This window comes from Candoia aspera, chromosome 4 (assembly GCF_035149785.1).
Source record: "Candoia aspera isolate rCanAsp1 chromosome 4, rCanAsp1.hap2, whole genome shotgun sequence".
Classification (NCBI taxonomy): domain Eukaryota; kingdom Metazoa; phylum Chordata; class Lepidosauria; order Squamata; family Boidae; genus Candoia; species Candoia aspera.
Genome location: NC_086156.1, coordinates 118,726,711 through 118,749,479, shown reverse-complemented (window position 1 = coordinate 118,749,479; position 22,769 = coordinate 118,726,711). Strand labels below are relative to the sequence as shown.

Sequence of the window (22,769 nt, the reverse complement as noted above, 5' to 3'; positions counted from 1 at the left end):
CCTGGCGGGGCTTTCTCACCGGTAAAGCTCAGCCAGCGGGGCCGTGACACCGGGCTCCTCAGCCAGGCGCCGGGCCGCGGGGGGCCGAGCGGGGGCCGGCCGGCCTCCTGGAGCCCCTTCGCGGGCTCCTCCTCGCCGGCCTGGGCAGCTGACCCAGGTCCCCCTCGAGGGGAAAGGGCCCGGGGGCTTCCTCCCCGCTGGCGGAGGCGGGCGGGCGGGCGGGCGGCTGTCTGCCCGGTGCCCTCTGTCTTGCAGGTCGGGAAGACGGGCGGAGGCCGAGCGGACCCATGGAGGGAGACGGTGGGGCCGCGCTGGGGCCCTTCGTGAAGTAGGTGCTCCCCTGAAACCGCTGGTGCTCCAGGGCGCCCGCGGCCGCTGCCCCTTCGAGCCCCGACCCTGGACGGCTGTCCAGCCGGCAGCGCCTCGCGGAAGACACCGGGGCGCCGCGACCGGGTTCCCGCCAGCAGCCCCCGGCAGATAAGCCGGACCCCGGTCGGGGGGCTGACGCGAGCCGGAGGCGGCTGGTCCGCGGCTGGCTTGAAGGGACTGAAGGGCTGCGCCCCTCCCTGTGTGCGAGGGCCGGGTGTGCCCCAGTCTGGCGAGGTGGGGCGGTGGCCCCCACGCTCCGTCCTCTCCCGCGGCCTTTCGGTCCTCGGTCGGCGCCCCCAGATCGGCGGCTCCACCCTCCGTGGTGACCCTGCCTGGGAGAAGCTGGCCGGGTTACTGAAGGCCAGTCAGGCACATCCAGGAGGAGGAGACCTGTTGGGAGACAGCGGAGCAGCCTTGCCCCACAAGCCTACGGGGAGGGTCACCCTGCTCTTCCTGGCAGCGACAGGGACGATTTTTAAAAAAAGCTTTAGGGGGTCATTGTGGAAAAAGCAAAATCAGGTTATTTTCATACAGCCAGTTGGGCTGTCTCCTTGGCTGGTGCTTCAGCTGGGCAAGAGCGGATAGCGAGGAAGACATTTGCTCTTTGGGTGCTGATCCAATGCGGCCGCCCCACCCACCTCGAAAAAGGGCCTTCAGCAACGCACATCGCAGCCAGGGTGGTTTCCCTGAGGCTGCTTTATTTAGCAGGGAGCCATGGGCAGGGCACAAAGCAAGTGACCGGCAGGCAGCAGAGGGAAGCTGATCTGAAAGGCCGGATCTTAGCTTCGGTCAGCAAAACCCTTCAGGTCCCTTCCCTTTCTTTGCAGATTAGGAAGGATCTCCTGCCTCGGATTAAAATGGCCTTTGCAGAATTTTTTTCAGGTCTTGTGATATATTTATTCCTTAAGTCTTCCGACTGGCAGATTGGAAGACATAAAGTAGAACAGTTTGCATAAAGGAAGAGAGCCAAAGAGCCTGCCACCTTGAAAGGAAGACGTCTGTGTGGCATCGCTGCAGTGGGGAGGCAGAGCCAAAGGGCTGCGAATGTTAGTGGAAGTGTGAACACAAGCCGGGGGGGGGGGGGCGTGCGAAACAGAAGTTGTTTAAAAGCAAAAACCCTTCAGGATCGTCCGCTTGTGACGGAGATGATTAATTTCAGTAATAGTTTCTGCCTCAGAAGACATCACGTGGCATGCTGCTGATAGCACAGTTGTCTAATCCTTTTCCATATCTTTGAAGCTCTGAAATGATTAAAAAGGAATTGAGTAGAACCACGCCAATAAAATAGTGATACAATAACTCCAAAGAATTCTGGGTACAAATAGAAGATGATAAATGGGTGATAAAAATTGAGCCCATTCTTCAAGCCATAAATATATTTCAGAGTCTTCCCAATAGACCTGAAATCTGTTGGAATACTTATATTTACTTAGTTGTGCACTTTAACAACAAGGTAGTCCTTGTTTAGCGACTGCTTCATGCAGCAACTGTTCCAATCCTCACATGTACAACTTTCGCAGGTCTGTAAAAGGAAGGCTGAAGGAAGATCATAAGCACCATCATGGTTTCACGTAGCAGCTGCCTTGCTTAACGACCAAATTGCTGTGATTGCTAAACAAGGACTACCTATAAATAAGGTGTATAAAAATAAGTAAGGACAAGTATACATGGGTCTGGATTTGATTATCATCCTGCATTTCCTGTATTTGAAGAGTGGACAAATAATGCCACCTTGAAAGGGTGGGGCCAATCTATTTTCTCAAAGGAGCTCTTATTCCTTGCTGGATCTGTAAACCCAGTTACTCTTTCAATCTTTCTTTTGGGCTATAATTGTCAAGTATTACTGTAGCCAAACTTCATCAAAACATTTGGAAGAACTTCAAGACAGATGCCATTCCTTGGCCTTAGTTTAGGGCTGCCATTTCTGGACTGCAGAACTCCAGGCCATTCCTAGATGGCAGCAGCAAGGAGAGTTTTCGGTATCTTTCTACTGACCCCTGCTGCTTGCTTTCTGCGCAGCCCCACGCATATTTCCATAGAGGTAAATTCCACTCAATACAATGTGCTCTTGTGCCAGCTGAAGGTGTTCAAGACTTCAGCTGTAGATATGACTAAGAAGTATATCTTCTATGACTAAGAAGTATACCTTTTAAACAAGCTATTTTAATGTTTCTTCAACATTATCTTACATGTTAATAAAGGATGATAGCAGATAATACTGTACCAACCTTTTCTTTGGAGCAAATGCAGTCTGCCTCTCGTTCCTTTTACATTGATAATATGCCCCAAACTTTGGAGACAACTTAATCTATCACCCCAGGAGAAACGCTTATTCCTTTTCTTATTCGACCAAAGTTGCTTTTCTGTGGGAAAACAATTGACTTCCAGGGAATGCTAGTTTTATTATGCCTTTGATTCCTCTCCTGGAATTATGTCAGGTTCTTGGAAGGAATAGGCAGGGGCATTAGGGAAATCAGTGGGAGTGAAATTTAATTCAGCCTAATGCTGCAGATGGATCCAGTGAAGTAAGTGCTCCATCCATGGATTCTACACTCCCGCTCCGGGTTTCCAAACCTGAGCAATGTGCGATGTTTTAAGAGTATACCGGATTCTGCTTATATGGAATAAAGACACTTTCTTGCAAAATATTTGGAAAGGTAACAGGTTTGCACCGTCCTGTTTTCAAGGCAGTCCAAGATGGTTAGCAGATACCAGCCTGAAGTTGATCCGTCCGGCAATGCACGTTCCTCAGGGGACTTTTGGGACAGGCTTGTTCAGCAGCCAAGGTATGTTTCATTATCACGTTGGATAATACGATGGGGCAAAGTATAGTTCCAGGCCTTTCAGAGAGCTTTCACTTTCCTTCCCTGATGCTGGGAACGCTGTGGCTTACGGTAACGTGTTACTGTCCTCGCTACTGATTTGATTACGTAACAACAAGTCCATGCTGATGCTTAGCAACCACGTGGATAGACTAGCTCCAGGATGATCTCTCCCCAGCCTGGCCCCTCTGGTCTTCCATTACAATCAAGTCAATCCACCTTGTTGCTGGCCATCCTCTTGTATTTCTTCAACCTTTAGGTACTTCTCAAGGCAGCTGCATCTTTGTCCGATATGTCCAGATTATTTTGAGCCCGGTCGTTTTTGCCTCAAGGGAGAACTCTGGACTGATTTGTCTGTATGATCCATTTGTTTGTTTTCTTGGCAATCCATAGGATTCTCAGGAGTCCTCTCTGGTATCAGAGAGTTCAGAAGCATCAATACTTTTTCTAACTTGCTTCTTCGAAGTTCAACTTTTGCTTCCTTCATTGTTTTTCATGTCTGAGTGGTAAACAGTATGATCTTCTGAGTGAAAGTGTCCAATTCCAGTCCATTTTGGTTCGCTGGTGCCTAAGATGTCGGCGTGTAGTCATTTCGCCTTTCACTGTGTGGAGCATTCCCATGTTCACACTCTGCACATTCCTTGTTCCCCTGTAATTCTGTCTTTGCAGCTTTGGACTTCCTTTTCCTGCACGGCAACGTCAGTGACTAGACGTCCAGAAGGCCTTAATTTAGCTGTGTCATAAAGATCTTCAGCTCTTCTTCAGGAGCATGTCAAGTACTATCCGACCTGAAGGGCCCATCATCCGGCGCTGTATCGTCAATCATTTTATTGTCTTTCCATCTGGTTTCTTTGGTGAAGCTCAGGACTAGTCCACCATTGCCTTCTCCTGCGCAGTATGAAATGCTGCCTTTGCAATGTCACTTGAGTAGTCTTCCCGTATCGCTGCTGCCCAGAAGAAGTGCCTGCTTGCTTTAGGTGGGCAGCTGAGATGACCTCCAGGTCTTGGGTAACCCAGGGTGTACCATCCCAACGTTCTTGGCTCATCCCTCCACACCCCAATACCACTATTGGGCAGCAGGACTTGAGGGGAGTCTTGTTATGACCGCAAAACTATTCCAGCCACTTAACTTTTCATTGCCAAGAATGTATGCAGCCAAACAGAACATTCTGTAGTTCTGATCCATTTGTCAAGTGGCCTTGATCGGCAAGGCTGGTGTAGGAACAGCCTGCAAAGACAAGAGATTCCTGGATCATTGACTGCAAGGGTGGGGGGTGGGGGGGTCATCCCTCTGGTCCATCTTCCAGGAACTTGCATGCAATCCAGACCTGCATACCCCAACCTGCTTTTCCTCCAGGAGCAAAAAGCATCTTCTTCCCACAACAGCAGCCCTGTGCGATAAGCTGGCTACGAGTTATTGACCCCCGCAATGGAGGGTCGATGTGAACCAGGTTCTCCCCAGTCCTCTGCTGAGGACTCTCTTGGTATTTGGATCCGTTGTCAATCCACATCCTCCTAACATTCAGGTAAAATCGACCCTCTTGTAAACTAAATCCAACAGATTTAGTTCTACCCTCTGGAGCAGTAGAAAACAAATAACTGCCCTTTCGTCATAGGATAGGTTTTCAGGAATCGGAGGCTGTGCTTGTGTTAAACCATGGTTAGCAAATGACATGGCTGTATTTACACAATGTGTTGAAGTGAAACAACCTCTGTTATGGCCCTTCTCCAGGCTGTTTATTCCCAGTTCCTGCCACCTTTCCTTCCCAGTTCATACCAACGGTGTTTGGTTTGGCTTAATCATTAGGGCTTGTTAGCACTAACTTACGGTTTAGCGTTCCTGGAACCATAGAATGTAAGTGTCAGAAAGGACGTTGGAGATCATCTAATCTAACCTCCTGTCGGGTGAAGGATTGTACCACTAGAGCATGCTCAACAGGAGCCCACCCAGCCTCTGTTTAACCACCTCCACAAAGGAGGGTCCACCATCTCCCGAGGCGTTTGTTCCTTTGCTGAACAGCTGTTCTCCTTGGGACCATGTTCCTGAAAACCAACCAAATCTGCTCCCTTGTAATCTAGTCCCTCTCTGTCATGCGCTGCCTACCCCTGAATAATGCTCAGACACTGGCTCGGTGGAACAGGCTCTGGTTTATTCATAGCGTAGGTACAGCATCGGGAAAAAAGCTGAGAGTGACAGGAGCGCGCCGGTGCGGGGTTTAAATACCCCGCGCCGGTCAGCGCCCCCTCACTCGTGGTCACGTCACCCCCCTTTGTCCAATACGTTGACCTGCCGGTGGGTGAGGGGTTGCGAGGCCCCGCTGGCGTTCCGGGATCGCCCATCATCGGTTTCTCTATTCCTCCGGTGATTGCTTTCAGCTGGGCGATCTCCGTTGTATTAGCGCTGATGGCTTGGGTGTGTTCCGTGATCCGTTTAGCTATTGTTTCTTGACCGTTAGTCGTTATGGGTTGATGGCTACTTATCTTGAGCCCCTTCCCCTGTTTCCTTGCTATTGTCATGTGTGCCATTGCGCTGATGACTTCAGCTCAACGGCACTCATGACATACTGCCCCCTGTCCGAATAGTGCTCCCCCCCGGTTTTCTGGTTTTTTTTTTTTTTTTTTTTTCCCGTGGAGCTGTCAAACGGCACTTTTTTTTTTTTTTTTTTTGAAATTCCCGCCGGAGTAGTTTTCGCCCCTCCCTTTGCTCCTCCCTCTACCACGTGCCTTCCCAGGGTGTGTCCTAGTACGCATGCCCAGGCCACGCCCTGGCATGCGCATGCTCCGGCCACACCCTGTTTGTTTGGCTCAGTTCGGCGAGGAGAGAGGCGTGGCTGGTCGGGTGCTTATCAGCTCCAGGTAAGGCCCTTCTTTTTTATTTAAAGTGCGTCGCCTTTGTTATTTGTGCTCCTGGGCGTTGCCCCCAGGTTGCCCTGTTGACTTGCTTGCCACTCCCCCGTGGGCCCGGGGCGGGGGGAGGGTGCTGGCGAACGCTTGTTACTGCCTCGTGGGCCCGGGGCGGGGGGAGTGAGTCCCGGGGGGGGGAGGTCCACCCAAGTCGCGGGCTTGGGGGGGCCCTTTCCCTTGGGGCACGGTAGGCGGGGGGGGCCGCGGGGGAGGGGTTTTGCAGGGGACGGCTTGCTAACCTTGGTTTTGGCTTGTCAGGGTATGCCCGGTGAAAAGCCCGGGTCAGGCCAGGCGCGTTAACGTTGTGCGCCGCCACCCATTCCGGGTGGGGGAAGTGTTTCCACCTGACCAAATAGTGTAGAGTTTCTCGTTGCTTGCGGGAGTCGAGTATGTCCCTTACGTCGAAGTGATGTTGCCCGTCGATCATCACCGGTGAGGGCTGTGGCGTGCTTGGGTGCCATCGAGAGGTGGTTGCCGGTTTCAGGAGGCTGGTGTGGAACACCGGGTGGAGTCTCCGTAGGTTGTGTGGCAGGTCCAAGCGTATTGCCACCGGGTTCACTATTTGCGTGACTCGGAACGGCCCGATGTACTTAGGCCCCAGTTTTTTCGAGGGTTGGGGGGACTTTAGGAATTTGGTGGATAGGTAGACCATATCCCCCGCCTGGAACGTCGGTTGTTGGTGCCGGTGCTTGTCGGCCTGCTCTTTGTAGGCTGCCTGTGCATCCTTCAGCGCCGCCGTGATTATTGGCCATGATTCCGCGATCTTCCGTCCCCAATCGCTAGCGTCCACCTGGGGTTCCGGGGGTTGAGGTAGCTCCGGTATGGGGACAAAGTCGCGCCCCGAGACTACCTCGAACGGAGTTTTCCCCGTGCTCGTGTGGACGGCGTTGTTGTATGCGACTTCAGCGAACGGGAGCAGTTCAGCCCAGTCGTCTTGGTGATAGTTGGTATATGAGCATATGAATTGCTCTAGGGTGGCATTGAGGACCTCTGTGGCTCCGTCCGTCTGGGGGTGCCAGGCAGTGGATAGGGCCTGTTGGGTCCCCGTCAGCTTTAGGAAGGCCCGCCAGAATTTAGAGGTGAACTGTGTGCCCCTGTCAGTCACCACACGTGCGGGACATCCGTGTAGCCTGTACACGTGGATGAGGAAGAGTTTGGCTAGTTGTTGTGCGGACGGGACCGACGTGCAGGGGATGAAGTGGGCCTGTTTTGAGAAGTAATCCTTCACCACCCAAATGGCCGTTTTCTTCTGGCTGGGTGGGAGGTCCACTATAAAATCCATAGAGATTTCCTCCCATGGGCGGGAGGGTTCTGCCACCCGTTGTAATAGCCCCGCGGGTTTGCCTGGTGCCCGTTTGGCCCTAGCGCACGTTGGGCAGGACGCTACGTATGCTTTCACGTCTCGCCTGAGCGCGGGCCACCAGAATTGACGCCGTGTTAGGTGTAGGGTCTTGAGGAACCCAAAGTGTCCCGCTTGCTTGGCGTCGTGTGACCTATGCAAGATCGCTTGGCGTTGCGAGTCCGGGACATAGATTCTGCCTTCCCCCCATGCCAGGTCCTGTGCCATCGTTACCTTGTCGGGGTTTGCCAGGAACCAGGGGTCGGTTTTGAGGGCGGCGGCGATGTCCGTGCGTATTCCCCCTGGTAGTTGCGGTTGGCTTCGTCTGGTCGCAGGTTGTCCCGCCGTCGGTTGCGCCGTAGAGTCGAGCTGTCTCCGGGTGCCGCTTCGGGTGGTCACGGCCATCCCCAGTTGCGAGGCGGATAGGACCGTCCCAATGGTGTCTGGGGCGGGCTCTTCGTCTTGGGGCAGTCGGGAGAGGGCGTCGGCCAGGAAGTTCTTTTTGCCCGGCATGAACTTCAGCTGGAAATTAAAGCGGCTGAAGAATTGGGCCCATCGGACCTGTTTTGGGCTAAGGCGTCTGGGCGTTCGTAGGGCCTCGAGGTTCCGGTGGTCGGTCCAGACCTCGAATGGTTGGGTGGCTCCCTCGAGTAGGTGTCGCCATGTTTCTAGCGCCGATTTTACCGCGAAGGCTTCTTTCTCCCAGACGTGCCACCGCCTTTCTGTCTCGGAAAACTTCCTTGACAGGTAGGCGCATGGTTTCAGGAGTCCCGTGGGGTCCTTTTGGAGTAGGATGGCCCCCAGGGAGAAGTCTGAGGCGTCGGCTTGGACCACGAACGGCCGTTCTGGGTCCGGGTGCGCGAGGATTGGCTCCGTGGTGAACAGCGCTTTCAGCTTGTTGAATGCAGTCTGGCACGCGGGAGTCCAATTCAACACTGTGCCCGGGTTCTTGGCGCGTCGGGTGTCCCCCACCCCTTTGGTTTTGAGGAGGTCCGTTAGGGGGAGGGCTATCTCTGCGAACCCCCGGGCGAATGACCTGTAAAAATTCGCGAAGCCGAGGAAGCTCTGGAGTTGGCGTCTGTTGCGGGGGCACTCCCAGTTTAGCACCGCCTCGACTTTTGCGGGGTCCATTTCAATGCCGTCCCCGGAGATTCGGTACCCCAGGTAGTCTAGGCGCGCTTTATGAAATTCGCACTTTGTAGGCTTGGCGTAGAGCTGCGCCCTTCTGAGCTTGTCGAGGACTTGCCTGACTAGGGTCACATGTTCCTCGTGCGTTTTTGTGTAGATAAGGACGTCGTCGATGTAGACAAGGACCCCTTTGAACAGGTGTTCATGCAGTACCTCATTGATGAGCTGCATAAACACCCCAGGGGCCCCCGCGAGTCCGAACGGCAGCACTTTGTACTGGAAGGCGCCTAGGGGGCAGTTGAACGCAGTCTTCCATTCGTCCCCCTCCCTGATTCGGATGCGATAGTACGCCTCGCGAAGGTCCAATTTGGAAAAGACTTTGCCCGTGGACAGGTGGGCGAGCATGTCCTTCACCAGGGGTAAGGGGTATTTGTTGGACAGGGAAGCCGCGTTTAGGCCCCGGTAGTCGGTGCAGAGCCGTAGGGTGCCGTCTTTCTTCTCCCGGAATAAGACGGGGGCTCCGACCGGTGAGCATGCTGGCTCTATGAATCCCCTGTCTAGGTTTTTATCGATGAACTCCCGGAGGGTTGCCATCTCCTTCGGGGTCATCGAGTAGATCTTTGGTCTAGGTAAGGGGACGTCGGGCAGCAGGTCGATCCGGCAATCCGTCTTGCGGTGGGGGGGTAGTTGGTCAGCTTCCGCCTCTCCGAAGACCTCGGAGAAGTCGGCGTATTGTTCCGGTAGGTCTGCTATGGTAGCGGCGTCCTGTGTAGTCGCCTCCGCTCGTCCCACAGTGGGGTTGGTTCTGCCCGCTGGAACTGGTGCCCGATACTCGCCGTCGCCGAATGTGAAGGTGCGGGTCTCCCAGTTGATGCGCGGGTTGTTTGTCGCGAGCCATGGCATCCCCAGGACTGCGATGGGCCGTCCGATGTGAGTGACGACGAACGATGTGCGTTCGGTGTGAGTGCCCATTTGCAGGGTGACCGGCTCGGTTTGCAGCGTAGCTGGTTTCCCTCCCGCTGTAGAGCCGTCCAGCTGGTGGAATGCCAGCGGCGTGGGGAGGGGGAAGCAGCGGAGGTCGAGTTTGGCGACTAGGTCGGGGTGGATGAGGTTTTTTGAACACCCCGAGTCCACTAGTGCCGCGGCCGTGGTGGCTCCGTTGCCGGTAGAGAGTTTAATTGCCGCCATTATTACGGGGCTTTCGCCGTTCCGTCGAGGTGGTCCGCACTGCTGTCCCACCGCCTGCCTCGCAACGCGTTTCAGGGCAGGCGGGGAGCTTTTCCCGCCGGCTGGTCGGGGTCTACGTTGTCCTCTTCCCCCCAGTAGGCGTCCCAGCCTTCCTCTGGTGTCGCTGTGGCCACGGTCATTCGGCGGTGAGGGGGCGGCCCCGGGTTAGGTGGTTTGGGGCTAATTTTCGGGGTGGGTTTAGGCGCACTGGTCGGCGGTCGGTTGGCGAAGCAATCCGCCGTCTTGTGCCCTAGTTTGCCACACTTCCCGCAGGGCTCCCGATTGAATTTCTTCTTTGGGTATATGGGGCCGGCCGTCCCCACGTGTGGTGCGGGTACCTTTTTGCAGGTATAGTTTGTGTCTTCCGTGGTTGTCATGAGGAAGGTGCGGTGCGCGTGTTCGGCTTTCCCCGCGAGGTGGATCCACCCGTGCAGCGTTTCTGGGTCGTCGCGGTAGAGGGCCCATTGGAGTACGTCGCGGTTGAGCCCCCTTTTGAACATTTCCAGCAGGGTGGTCTCGGACCAGTCGCTGACCTTCCCCGCGAGGGCTTTGAACTCCAGGGCGTAGTCTGGGACAGTGCGTGTGCCCTGTTTAAGTCTTTGGAGTGCGCTTTTCGCCCTCACTTTGGCTAGGGGGTCTTCGAAGTAGTTTTTCATCTCATTGATGAAGGCGGGGAAGTTGGCGAGGGCGGGGGAGCTGGACTCGTACAGTTGGACGTACCAGTCCGCCGCCCTGTCTTGTAATTTGATCGCCACGGCAGCGATCTTGTCCGCTTCGGAGTCGTAGGAGTGTCCGTGCCTCCCCATGAACTCCCTGGCGTTCGTTATAAAAAACGACAGTTTCGTGGGGTTCCCATCGAAGAAGATGGGGAAGTCCTTTGGGGCCCGGGCGTTTTGCGCGGCCCTTCCTCTCGCTTCCTGGCCTGTGGTGTCGTCCGCCTGGGCCGTCTGCTGACCTTCAGCTGGCCCATGGGGGTTCGGTGCTTCGCTCGGGGTGTGGGCCTGTGCGGGGACGTCGTTGGGCGGCGCGGGGGGCATGAGCGACTGAAGCATGGTCCGGAGTTCCTCCAGTTGGGCCCGCATGGCCGCGAGTTCAGCTCGGGCTTCCTCGTCCCCGGTCCGCGCCGCCGCTGGGGCCGGTTCCGTCGGTGTGTCGGCGGGGGTGGGTTGCCGGCGGGGTTCAGCCTCCCTCTGCCGTTGGTCTGCTTCCTCCGCCGTGTGCTGGGTGTTTCCGTCGTCCTCCTCCGTGCTGACCGCCGTTGGGCTGTCGCTCCACGCCCGTTGCTGGGGTGCGATGTGGGGCGCGGGGTCCTCCGCTGGTTTCGGAAGGTATGTTGCTCCTTCCCGCGGTCGGGTTGCCTCCGTCGCCATCTCCCCTTGGGGTTGGAGCTGAGGCTCGGGTCGGGTCGGGTGGGCGTCCATGGCTCCGGGAGTCCGCGGTGCCTCTGGCCTCGGTCGGTCCTCCTCTGTTTCTTGCCGTGCGGCTCGCCCTCCTTGTCCGCGTCGCTCCGGCTTCATCTTTCTGGTCTTCTTGCTGTCTATTCCTCCCGCGGCTCGTTGTCGTCCGGTGGGGCTCGGCGAGGCTGAGTTTATGACTCTCAGCTTTATGTCATGCGCTGCCTACCCCTGAATAATGCTCAGACACTGGCTCGGTGGAACAGGCTCTGGTTTATTCATAGCGTAGGTACAGCATCGGGGAAAAAAGCTGAGAGTGACAGGAGCGCGCCGGTGCGGGGTTTAAATACCCCGCGCCGGTCAGCGCCCCCTCACTCGTGGTCACGTCACCCCCCTTTGTCCAATACGTTGACCTGCCGGTGGGTGAGGGGTTGCGAGGCCCCGCTGGCGTTCCGGGATCGCCCATCATCGGTTTCTCTATTCCTCCGGTGATTGCTTTCAGCTGGGCGATCTCCGTTGTATTAGCGCTGATGGCTTGGGTGTGTTCCGTGATCCGTTTAGCTATTGTTTCTTGACCGTTAGTCGTTATGGGTTGATGGCTACTTATCTTGAGCCCCTTCCCCTGTTTCCTTGCTATTGTCATGTGTGCCATTGCGCTGATGACTTCAGCTCAACGGCACTCATGACACTCTCTTCTGGTCCCATTTCCCCAGGCTCAGCAAACCAGCACCTCTAACTCCTGCTTGCAGGCTTCTCCTTGCAGGCCCTTCATCACCTCGGTTGCTCTCTGGGACCTCCCCGGTCAGTTGGTGTGCTTCCTAAAGGGCAGTGCCCAGACCGGGAAGTGAGAGCCCAGGTGGGCTCTGGCCAAGGGAAAGAGAGAGAGCTCTCTTGGTCCTGGCAACGCAGCCAAGGATTGCGTTGGCTTTTTCTGAAACTGCTTCACCCAGTTGGCTCTCCTCCTGCCTTGGGCTTTTCCCACCCAAAGGTATGACCCGGTTGAAATTCATCTTGCTGGTTTCTGCCCCTTATTCCGGCTTTCCAGGATCCTCCTGAACGTTGAGATTGTCCTCTAAGGAGTCTCTATCTCCCTGCTCCCATGCCTGGGTCATCTGCAGATCTGATAACCGTCTTTCCCAGCACCTCATCCAAGTCATTTGCTGTATAAGGGTGCTGATGAGTACCGGGCCTGGAACAGAGTCGTCGCCGTTCCACCCAAGAGGCCCTCTGGCCTGATGCAGAGCTGTTGACCGTCGTTGGGTGTGATTGTTGCACCAGCTCTGCCTTGTGCAAACACAACTGCTAAATCCCTTCTCCAGGCTGTTAATTCCCAGTTCCTGCCACCTTTCCTTCCCAGCCAAGGACTAGTTTTTCATTCCTCTGATCACCACCCCCACCACAAAGTTCCACATTGTGTCCAGCCTTCTCATAACCTGACTGGCCAACCTGATGGATTCTTTTTCAATTATAAAGCAGAAGTGAAATGTTATAAATGAGCAATATTCCTAATGAGATCTGGCGAGGGTCTTTTAGGGTTACACCACAGACTGCCCACATCTGCGTGGCTCATTTGGAGCCCAATGGTCTCAGTTTCTGCCCCCCAAACCCTCTTTTCTATCTGGGAGGCACCAATGGCAATTTCTAAATGTTGCTTGGTTGCAAGGTTAGGAAACCCTGGTGTTTCAGCTGGAGCCTCGTGTGTGCATGTCACGGTCCCTCTCTTGGCGCAACTTGATGGGTGCTACCTGTCATCTTCCATCAGAAACCTGCTGACTGCGGCTACGCCACTAATATTCTTCTGCCTTCCACCTACCAGATCTGGTCTTCCGCCGAGCCCCGAGATGCAGCCTCACTGTTCAGCCTTGTCAGATGAAAGTTTTGCGTGACGGCCAGAACCGTTGAGAACCTTGGCATATTGTTCGTGGCAGCATAAGATTTCCTTGGCTCTTCTCATCATTGGGAGTGGTTGAACTGACCAGAACCTGACAGTGACACCAAACTTCCCTGTTAAATCCTAATCTGGATTCCTGGTTTGCAACTCTTCCGTCAAATTAGCATCTGAGGCCAGGCCTGGAAGTTCATCATTAGGTCGTTAGCAGGGTGGGAAGCCATGGCTCCCCTTTGTGCACAAAAGGAAGTTTTTGCTCCCTCATTAGCTTCTGGAGCCTTTATTTGATGATGAGACCAAGCAGAGAGAGTGTCATCATCACACTCTTTGTAACCATTAAATCAGAATTTTCAGCAGTTTCATTTTGCTTTTGCTGGTGATTATAGCCAAGCGTTCCAAATTTAAAGACTTGCATCGGGCCTAGTTGAGTCCCTACAGCTCATTCTCTCTCCTAAGTTTATTATATAAGGAATTCTGAAGTAAAAGCAAATAGTACTTATCAGCACATTTACCTTTCAGTTCCCCCTGGATGGAAGAGTACCGTGAGGCACCACCCCTACTGGTAGGTTTTAATAGCTTGGATGAGACTTCCTTTTAAATTACTGGCTTTTCTCCCGCATGTTCCATGTGAAAAGAGGATGTCGCAAGCAGAGTTTGTCTGTTGGGTGAGCTCAGCTTCGTCAGTGCCTTGGTAGAACCTGATACCTTGTAGGGGGTAGGACATAGGACATCCCCACTGGGCAAGGAAAGAGAGGTCCTTATTTTACCTGGAAAATCTCCGACACACAAGGCTTCAGCCCAAACAATCATGTGCTGATCTATATACTACTAAAACTCTCGTGTCTGTTTGATTGTTTGTAACCTTGAATTGGGCAAAACAGGGCATCAAAAGGCAACGATTTTTGAACGAAGGTACCTCAAATGGGCTTACTTACAAAATGCATCCAAAATCTGGAACCCATGACTCCTGTAGAATAGAAATTTGGCAAATTTTATAAAATATTTTATGACGTAAAAATATGACATAATACAAAATGTCATAAAACATTTCCTGTGGTCAGCTCCTGATGTTTGACTGGGCTATGCAGTTCAACATGGGCTACTTTCAAGGCAGATCCACCTCTCCCTGAATTTTTAAGAACTTTTCCAGTACCTTAGAAGCTCTGAGGAATCTGGTAAGGAAATATCTCTGGAACGATGACCCAACAGGTCCTGGGTTGTCTAGTATCAGTTATGCAGGAGCAGTTTCTCTCCTGGCTGGGTTAGCAAAAAAAAAAAAAAAGCCACATCCTACACTTCCTCAGGCCCTGAGGAGAAGGGAAAGCAAACCACTAGCATACACGCATTCGTATGCATCCTCTGAGCTATGCAAGGAACATTATGCAAAATCCCGAGCGGGAGTGAGAAGGAATGATCAAAAGCAATTAAAGGCAGGGGATAAAGGAAGAGAAAGGCAGGCAAAACCAACTGCCCTTCCCTGCATCTCTTTATACCTTTCTGTTCTTGCTTCCGCCAGGTGCATCCACGACTTCACGCACTTCCCCTCTCCCTCTTTTTGAGGATCTCATCCCCCACTCCAGTCACAGCTTCCTCCGTCTTCCCCTTTCTCTCAATCCACTCATTTCCTTCTTTCTTCCATCCTTTATCATTACCTCTACAGCAGTGCTTCTGAACCTCGGCCACTTTAAGCTGTGTGGACTTCAACTCCCAGGATTCCCCAGCCAGCTGACTGGGGAATTCTGGGAGTTGAAGTCCACAGAGCTTGAAGTGGGCAAGGTTCAGAAGCACTGCTCTGCAGGATCAAACCACCTCAAGGTCCTCCTTTCTTACTGGTCACTCATTTTCAATTCTCATTCATTCATTCATTCACTCATTCATTCATTCATTCATTCACCCATTCATTCTTGTCCATTTCTTTGTGTGTACCAAACACTTCTAAAGAATCCCATCTCTACTGTATGGAGCTTTAATGTTTCTCCTAACATTCCCAACTCCCACATAAAAAGTGGCAGAAATCTACTGTCACGCACAGCCATTTTTGCTTCTATCAGTAAATATTCATGCAATGCAAGGGATATAATACTACCTTTCTACCAGCATTTCTACTTAAAATTTGTCCACCAATTTTTTAAACTTTGGTAAACATCCTAGCAAACTATGTAAATTTGTCAACTTGCTCTGGTTTTTCCCATTTGCATTTAACTTGCAATTAGGTTTCCTGACCAACTCTATTCCTTGGGTCTTTAGTACACGAATTTCAGATCCATTGTCCTTGTTGCATTATACAATCTCTCTAACATTCACTGCAAATCATTTGTGTTCTCAGTACACATACAAAGGTACAAACGCCATCACATCTCCAACCAAAGCAGTTCTAATATCACTAGAGGCATTTGTTCTACTGTATTTCTGCCACTTTTTATGTGGGAGTTGGGAACGTTAGGAAAAGTATTAAAGCTGCATACAGTAGAGATAGGATTCTTTAGAAGTGCCTGGTACGTGCAAGAGAAACGGTCTGGAATGAATGGGTGATGAATGGATGAATGTGAAATGAGAGTGAGTAACCAGTAAGCACATCTGGAAACTCTGACAAAGCCCACCAGTTGGGTCTGCACAGGCAGTATTGATGAGGAAGTGGACAGGAACCACGGCAGATGCGCACTCCTGCGGTACCACACAGCGAGCCAAGGTTGCAGTGGTTTCGCCCCAGCCCTGCTGCTTCTCTGGTGCCCAGGCATCCTTGCGGGCAGCTAGCTCAAGGTGGGGCAGAGGAAGCAGGGCCCGCCTAGTGGCAGACCCACAAGTCTGTGAAAGAACGACTGCCTTGCTGAGCCAGGTCTCAGGTTCCATCCAGGGAGGGCCAGGTTCTTTGGGCTGAGGGTCTGAGAGAGGAGGGGGCTCTGGCCTCAGGGCTGAGCACAGGATGGCTTAAGGCTCTCCTCCGTCCCCTGCCCACACCTGATGGAGGCATCTTTGTGGAGCAGATACACCGATGACCTGCTCCCAGGGAGTCACTGCCATATGGTAGGACGTCTCTGCCACATTTTGGGGCTCACGCCAGGTGCAGCCTCGCATTGCCCTGGTCTTTTGAAGGAAGTCTCCACAATCTGTGCAGGAAGTTACCCTGTGCGGCCAAGCAGGAGCGTGTGGGGAAGATGCCCAGCCCCTGGCTGTCCCGGACCACCTGCTCGAGGGTTGGGCCAGGGTCCAGGAGCAAGGGCCCAGGCGCCCTCCCTGCGTCTCCAGAGGAAAAGCAAAAGGGTCTGGGAGGGAGGGAGGGAGGGAGGAGAGCAGCTCTCCTCCACCAGCGGTCCAGCTGAGGGCTCTGGGCCGGAAGGATGAAGACCCAAAGGTGCTAAATTATGAGCTTAGCAGACCTAATGGGCTGGGCTTTGGGCTGAGCAGTGAGGGTTCTTTCTTTGCCATCTCAAAGTGACCTGACCTCAAAACCCCGGAACCAGCGTGGGATGACAGGGTCCAGTTTTGGCAGGGCCAGCCCAGCTCCCTTGAATCCATCTTACAAAAGCCCCCTTGGCCTTCCTGGTTGCCCACTGAAGGATCGCTTTGCCGTTCTTATCAAATTGTGCTTTTGAGCTGGAAATGGAGAAGCACTCCTGGCAACTGACGCTCAAAACTTTCCTTCCAGGGGTGGGCAGAGGAGAGCGGAGTCTCTGCCACCAGCAGGCCCAGCAGCAATACGATAGCCATCTTCGGAAACAGAATTGCTGCCTGGGATCCTGAAAGAAAAGTGGGTGAATCTTGTTCCTAAAATACACATAGCCTGCTTTTGTCCCCCACACGTTGCGTTCCTGAATTAGTTATCTTCTGATGTGCAGCATAGCCTGTGTCTTCAGGTGTTAGGGTTTTGTCACACTTAGCTCACCCGGGGTGCTAATTAGGGGTGCTGTTGGCTTTGCTCAGGAGGTGGGGGAGTGAGGGGGCTGCTGGCGTGGAGAAGTCTTCCCACTCACTCCCCCCACGCCTTGCCACCCTCTCGCGACACCTGGCCTCAGCCCAGCCTCCGTGAGTCGCCCACACCCGTGATGGGCTGGCCGGTGGAGGATTCCACAAAGCAACCATGGCCAAGTGCAGTCTGTCAGTCCGGTCTGGCACAAACCACATAAGCCGAGTTTGGTGTACTACTGTGTGTTTTGCAGAGAAAAACGTTGCGGCCCCAAGATCTGGGAAGCCACGCTGTGGGGGCATTGCAAAGGCTGTGAAATAGCTGGGGGGAAAGCGTTTGCGTACAAAAAGCATCAGCTGGGCTTAATATCCCTTTTTTCCCAAATAACCCTCCCTAATAAAGGCAGGATAAAAATAAAATAAATAAATATCAATCGGTAATGGTTTAACTCGATACGTAGAGAGCGGGGTTTCTCAACCAGGGTTCCGTGGCACCCTCGGGTTCCATGAGAGGTCACTAGGGGTTCCCTGGAAGATCACAATTTATTTTTTAAAAAATTTCAAATTCGGGCGAGAGGTAAGTTTCGTTCTTTATCTTCAGTTTAAGAACACTGTTAATGCATTTATACAGGCCTACATGTGAAGCAAATATAATGATTTTGTAACTTCTGGCCTATATTTGAGCCTGAATGTGCAGGGGTTCCCCAAGGCCTAAAAATATTTCAAGGGTTCCTCCGGGGTCAAAAGTTTGAGAAAGGCTGGTATAGAGTGTATACAAGAAAAAAATTGCTTTTGTTTTCAGTGAGCAAAATTGTACAGCTGCTATTGGGACTTCTTATAGTCCCTGGAAAAGGCCATTTTGTTTTCCCTTTTTTCTTTCATAGATATGGAAAATAATTCCTCTTTTAACTTGATCCATTTTTCCACTAAATGTAGAAGTACTTCCAGTACTTCATTTATTTCTCTATCTGTCTATCAGATGTATGTATTTAACCTTCCGGGGGGGCGGGGGGCGGTAAATTGCCATGGAACTTTTGCTGAAGGTTAAACCACTAAGCAAAGTACCCACGACACCTTCCCAGTCTACTGATTGATACACAGAGGGTACTTTCTTCCTTGGTTAAAGTTAAAATTGCTCTCTCTCACTGACGTGTGCGGTCCTCCCGTAGAGAAGTCAGGGAACAGCTAAGGGTGCAGCGGCATTGCACACGCTGCCCCGTGACCGAAATAAAGCCAGTGCCTGAGTCCCTTTTGGCTTCTCTGCCCTTTAGACATCTGGCTGGGCAGCCCAGCGGCCTGCTGGGGGCGAGGCAGGCCCTTGGCCCTGGCAGAGGGCCTCCACTACGCAGAGCCTGCCATCCCCCAAGGAGCTGTGTCAGAAGAAGAGGAAGGGCCCAAAGCGAAAAGGGCCGGGAAACGTCCGTGCCTTGTCTGTGTTGTATCATCTGGAGGAGGTGAAGAGACGGCAAAGCAACATTGACGAGTAGGAAAACCGTCTTTTGTAAAGAATGAGACACTTGGGGCACGTGCAGGTGGGCAGGCAGGTGTTGGGTGGCTCAGACAAGGGCCACAGGTTGTGACTGGCTTCGTAGACAACAAAGGCTTCAGGTGTTCTGCAATAGCAGGATCAAGCCTATCAGGGTTTGTTTCCATCTGGCTGCAGAACAAGGGCAAGAGGGCCACCAGAGCCACACCTTCCAGTTCTCTACAAACCATATCCATGGGTCATCCTGCCCCGCTTTGGGGAGCTGTTGGCATCTGTAGTACAGATAGTCCTCGACTTACAACCGTTCATTTAATGATGGTCCAGAGTTACAGCAGCCTCAGAATGGGTGCTCTATGGTCTGTAAAGCACTTCTGAGCATCACAAAATGTCACACCACCACCCCACGGTCACATGATCGCATTTTGGGCACTTGGCAACCGGCTCACATTTATGATCCGTTGCAGTGTCCAGCAGTCGCGTGATCACGTTTTGTGACTTTTTTCCTGTTTTCTGGCATAAAGTGCCCATTGGGGAAGCTGGATTTGCTTAATGACCGTGGTGGTTCGCTTAATGACCATGATTTGTTTAAAGACCACCATAAAAATGGTCATAAATTGGTTCCAGTCACATGGTGACTCGACTTACGACTACAACTTACCATGGAAATTCTGGTTCCAATTGTGGTCATAAGTCGAGTACCTGTACAATGCTATGTTGGGGAAGGCCATGGATCAGGAATGGGAAATTTGGCAGATTGGGTTGGCCAGATCTATGGTGCAAAAAGTCAAACCACCATATGATGGCAGTAAAGGGCTAGTTTTTTTCCTGCATCTTTCTGCTGCCATCTCTTGGCCTGGGTTCCTCACGCTGCATCCGGCAGCTCTAGTCTAGGCATTGTAAAACTCTATTGCCCACTGAACATGGCTGCTGGAAGTTGGAATCCTGCTCAGCCCCAAATTACACCTTACAATCCCTCCTGGAGATACAAATCCCGATTCCACTTTTATTTATGAAATGGATCACAAGACCACTGCTGCTTTTATAGAAGCAGCTGCACTCCATAGTGCTTCTGGCTGGTTCACACAACATCCTAAACCCTAAACCTGGTTTAACTAAACACTGGCTGTGTCCACGTGACCCAGGCTTGTGCTGTCCTGCTTTGCCTGAACACCCAACCATACTGAGGCTTGGCCTGATGGCTTGGTTCCCACGACTGGCTGGGGCAGTGGCAGTGGCTGGGAACGCACCAGGAACTGCCCAAGCCCTCTTCAGCGCATCCTGGCATGCTGTGTGCAGTTGCTGAAGTGGCATTCCGAGGCACAGGCGTTGGACCCAAAGAGCCAGAGGCCAGTTCTGCAGGCTGTAGCCTGGGTTGGCTGCCTTGCATCAGGCGATGCAATGACATGGTTTCCCTTGCAAACTGTCTGGCTGCCCTCAGGGGTGCCCCACTAGCTCCTTGGGCCCTGCTGCACCACCCCCTTCTCGGCCTCTGCTGGCAGAAGTGCCTAAATTGCTCCCTAGAGGAAGGTGTCCCACCAAGGGTCAGCCCTCCGTGTTTGATCTCCACTTCTTTGTTTAAAAGGCAGAAGGCAGCGCAAGAGAGTCGGGCTCTGCCCCAGCCCTCCCCCCAAGGAAGTGGGGCGGTTGGGGGCCCACCTGCACACCTGCTGAGCCCCGCCAGGACGCCAAAGCCCTACGGAAGGCCCTTCTTCCTTGGCAGAGACACCCAGGTGAGCAGTTGACAGGTAGGGGAGGCCATCGGTCCAGCAGGTTGCAATGCAAACCAGGTGGGAGATGGCCGTTGCCTAGCAACGTCATCTGCAATTAGAGATTGGGAGGGGTGGGTGGGGAGCCCAGTTCTTCTAATGCAGTGTTTCTCAACCTTGGCGGCTTTAAGGTGGGTGGACTTCAATTCCCAGAATTCCCCAGCCAGCAAAGCCACCCACCTTAAAGCCGCCAAGGTTGAGAAACGCTGCTCTGAAGAGTCAGACTGAATTAACTGCAGCGTTTTTTGAATGCCTGCCTTGCATTGCAGCTCCTGCACCACCTGAGAGAGCCGCTGATGTTCCCCGAAGAAAGCCCCATGGTGTGGTGCGCCATGGCGGCCCGGCCCCGGTCTCCCCATGGAGGAACGGGGTGCTGGCCTGGAAGAGGGCTGGGAGGATCTGAGCTGCAATCTGAGGAGTGACCGTGGCCAGGCTGACGTTTGGGGCCAGACTTCCCAAACTGGTTCCCTCCAGAGACGGGAGGACACCGTTCTGTGGGCAGGGAGGCGGCTGCCAGTTTGCATCTGCGCAGACAGAGCAGGAATATGCAGAGGCAGGCCCTGAGGCCCCCTGCGTGCCCCTCCTGGGTGAGCCTGTGTGTTTCCTCAGCCAAAGACCCGCTCTGTCTCTCTTCCACCCGTTCCTGGTCCTCCTGTTCCGGGGATGCCCTGTATTTTCGTCTTGCCATTCTGCCAGTGTCCCTGTGTGCCTGGCACCCAACCCAGCATCTGTCTTTCCCTTTGTGCTGTCAATAAACCTTCTGCTGTAGGCCGGGGAAAGAAAGCGAATACCACGGGAAGCTTAGGAGGTTTCCATAGCAATCTGGGCTCTGGCGGAGGCCGGCCTCTCTCTAGTTTGGCATTTCTCTTCCACCTGAGCGTAGTGTAGGTGTATGTTCCATGGAGAGGGAGAGAACAGCCCACGGCAGCTTTCGCAGCTTTGAAATGGTTTTAATTATCTGCAGCGCTTGGTGAAGACAGGGCTGCGCTTCTGGGACCCTAAAACTTCCTTTGCTTCTGCAAGAAGTTGGCTCTGAGGAAGATCTAATAGCAGCTGTTTCTCCCTTCCCCACATCCATCGCCCCCAAGCCGATTGCGTCCCCCTCTGCCTTTCCCCTCTCGGCCTGGTTCTTAAAGCAAATTATAAAACGCTTCCGAGGCAACCAAATATTTACTGCAGATTGAGAGAGACCAGTGCTGTGGGGTGGAAGGACTAATTTCTCAGAAAGTTAATAGGGAAGTTCCACTGTTGTGGTTTGGGGATAAATTGTTGCCTGTTTAGGGTGGAATTAATTCCTAAAGTCTGTGATAGAGAGTTAGGGTTTCTTGGCCAGGTAATTATCGCTGCCGATGCAGGGATGTCAGGAATGTGGAACCGGACCAGCTTCTCCTGGCTGGGGCTGCGTACTGAGGGCCGGGGAGCAGATTCCGTTCTCCTTACGGATGCTGGGGGCCTCAGCCAGGCTGACTTTTCCCAAGTGGATTTTTGGGAGAAAATGCTTCTTTAGATTTTTTTTTCACGTTAATCCTTTCTGAGGCCTAGCGCATTTATTTTCCGCTTAAAATGGTGGGAGGTCATGCTTCTGTTTTTCAGAAATTTGCCATTGGATCTCAACCGAACAATTCCAGACAGCTTCTGTTGCCTACCAGAAAGGGGCTTGGGGAGGTGGCTAGCCTTTGCCTCCATTGTTTTGCAATGGCATTTTAAGATACAAAAATGTTTTTGACCAGGGAAACCCACCAACTGGTCACTCTCTGATTTCAAGGTGCTGCTTGCGAGACCATTAAATGCGCAGCTTGAGAAAGGCCACTGATGTTCCTTAAGGAGGATGTTAGTTTGCAGCCCTGCAGCAGGGGAGGGAATCCCCCCCCAGCCAATTTCAGGACTGGTCTTCCAGGCTCAGTGGGGGGGGGGGTTGGTGCATTTCACCCTCCAGAGCTCCTTAAAACAACCCTGAGCTACACGAATGTAAATTAATGGTCTTGTAATGCTAATATAAAAGAGGGTCAGTTTGGCTGTTACAACTGTTTATCAAATGTATTTGTGGAACCAAATTCTGATGGTTGCAGTATTTTTTTTTTACCACAACTAGGGAAAAACGGGGTCATTGCTTGTGCCTTGGCAACCGTCCGCCCCCGTCCCCCTCAGTATGGGGGCTTCCAGGTGGTTGTACTTCGACTGCCCCACCAGAATGTCCGACTCCCTTGCTGGCCGGGAATTACGGGGTTTCCTAAGCCAACCAATGGGAGCAGACTGAAAATTTCCTTTATAGGCTGGCAAGGAGGGCCCATCTGTGTCTCCCCTGCTCCCCAGCGCATCTTCCCGGTCCCTTCTGAAGACATGGGCCTTTGCACATCTGAGGGCATTACTTCTCATCATTTGCATTGTGTTTTTCACACTTGGCCACTTTAAGATGGGTGGACTTCAGCTCTGCCAACTGGGGAATTCTGGGAGTTGAAGTCCACCCATCTTAAAGTGGCCAAGTGTGAAAAAATTGATTTACATTAAATTAATTATTCAGCTCCCTTGCAACTACTCCCCAA

General features: G+C 52.9%; 1 protein-coding gene across 1 annotated transcript; it reads left to right on the top strand.

Moving 5' to 3' along the window:
* Positions 1–250: 250 nt before the first annotated feature.
* Positions 251–22,145, top strand: INCA1 (inhibitor of CDK, cyclin A1 interacting protein 1). Its single transcript, XM_063301766.1, has 6 exons — positions 251–328; positions 3,057–3,155; positions 13,591–13,633; positions 18,246–18,457; positions 20,043–20,190; positions 20,496–22,145. The coding sequence occupies exons 1-6, from the start codon at positions 288–290 to the stop codon at positions 20,646–20,648; spliced, it is 696 nt and encodes a 231-aa protein (XP_063157836.1). The 5' UTR covers positions 251–287; the 3' UTR covers positions 20,649–22,145.
* Positions 22,146–22,769: the final 624 nt, after the last annotated feature.

Excerpts from the sequence above, each read along its gene's own strand:
- INCA1 (XM_063301766.1), top strand. The coding sequence starts at position 288 with ATGGAGGGAGACGGTGGGGCCGCGCTGGGGCCCTTCGTGAA. Across the intron at positions 18,458-20,042 it reads CGGCAAAGCAACATTGACGA|GCAGAAGGCAGCGCAAGAGA; the intron begins GTAGGAAAACCG and ends TTTGTTTAAAAG. Across the intron at positions 20,191-20,495 it reads TCCTTGGCAGAGACACCCAG|CTCCTGCACCACCTGAGAGA; the intron begins GTGAGCAGTTGA and ends CTTGCATTGCAG.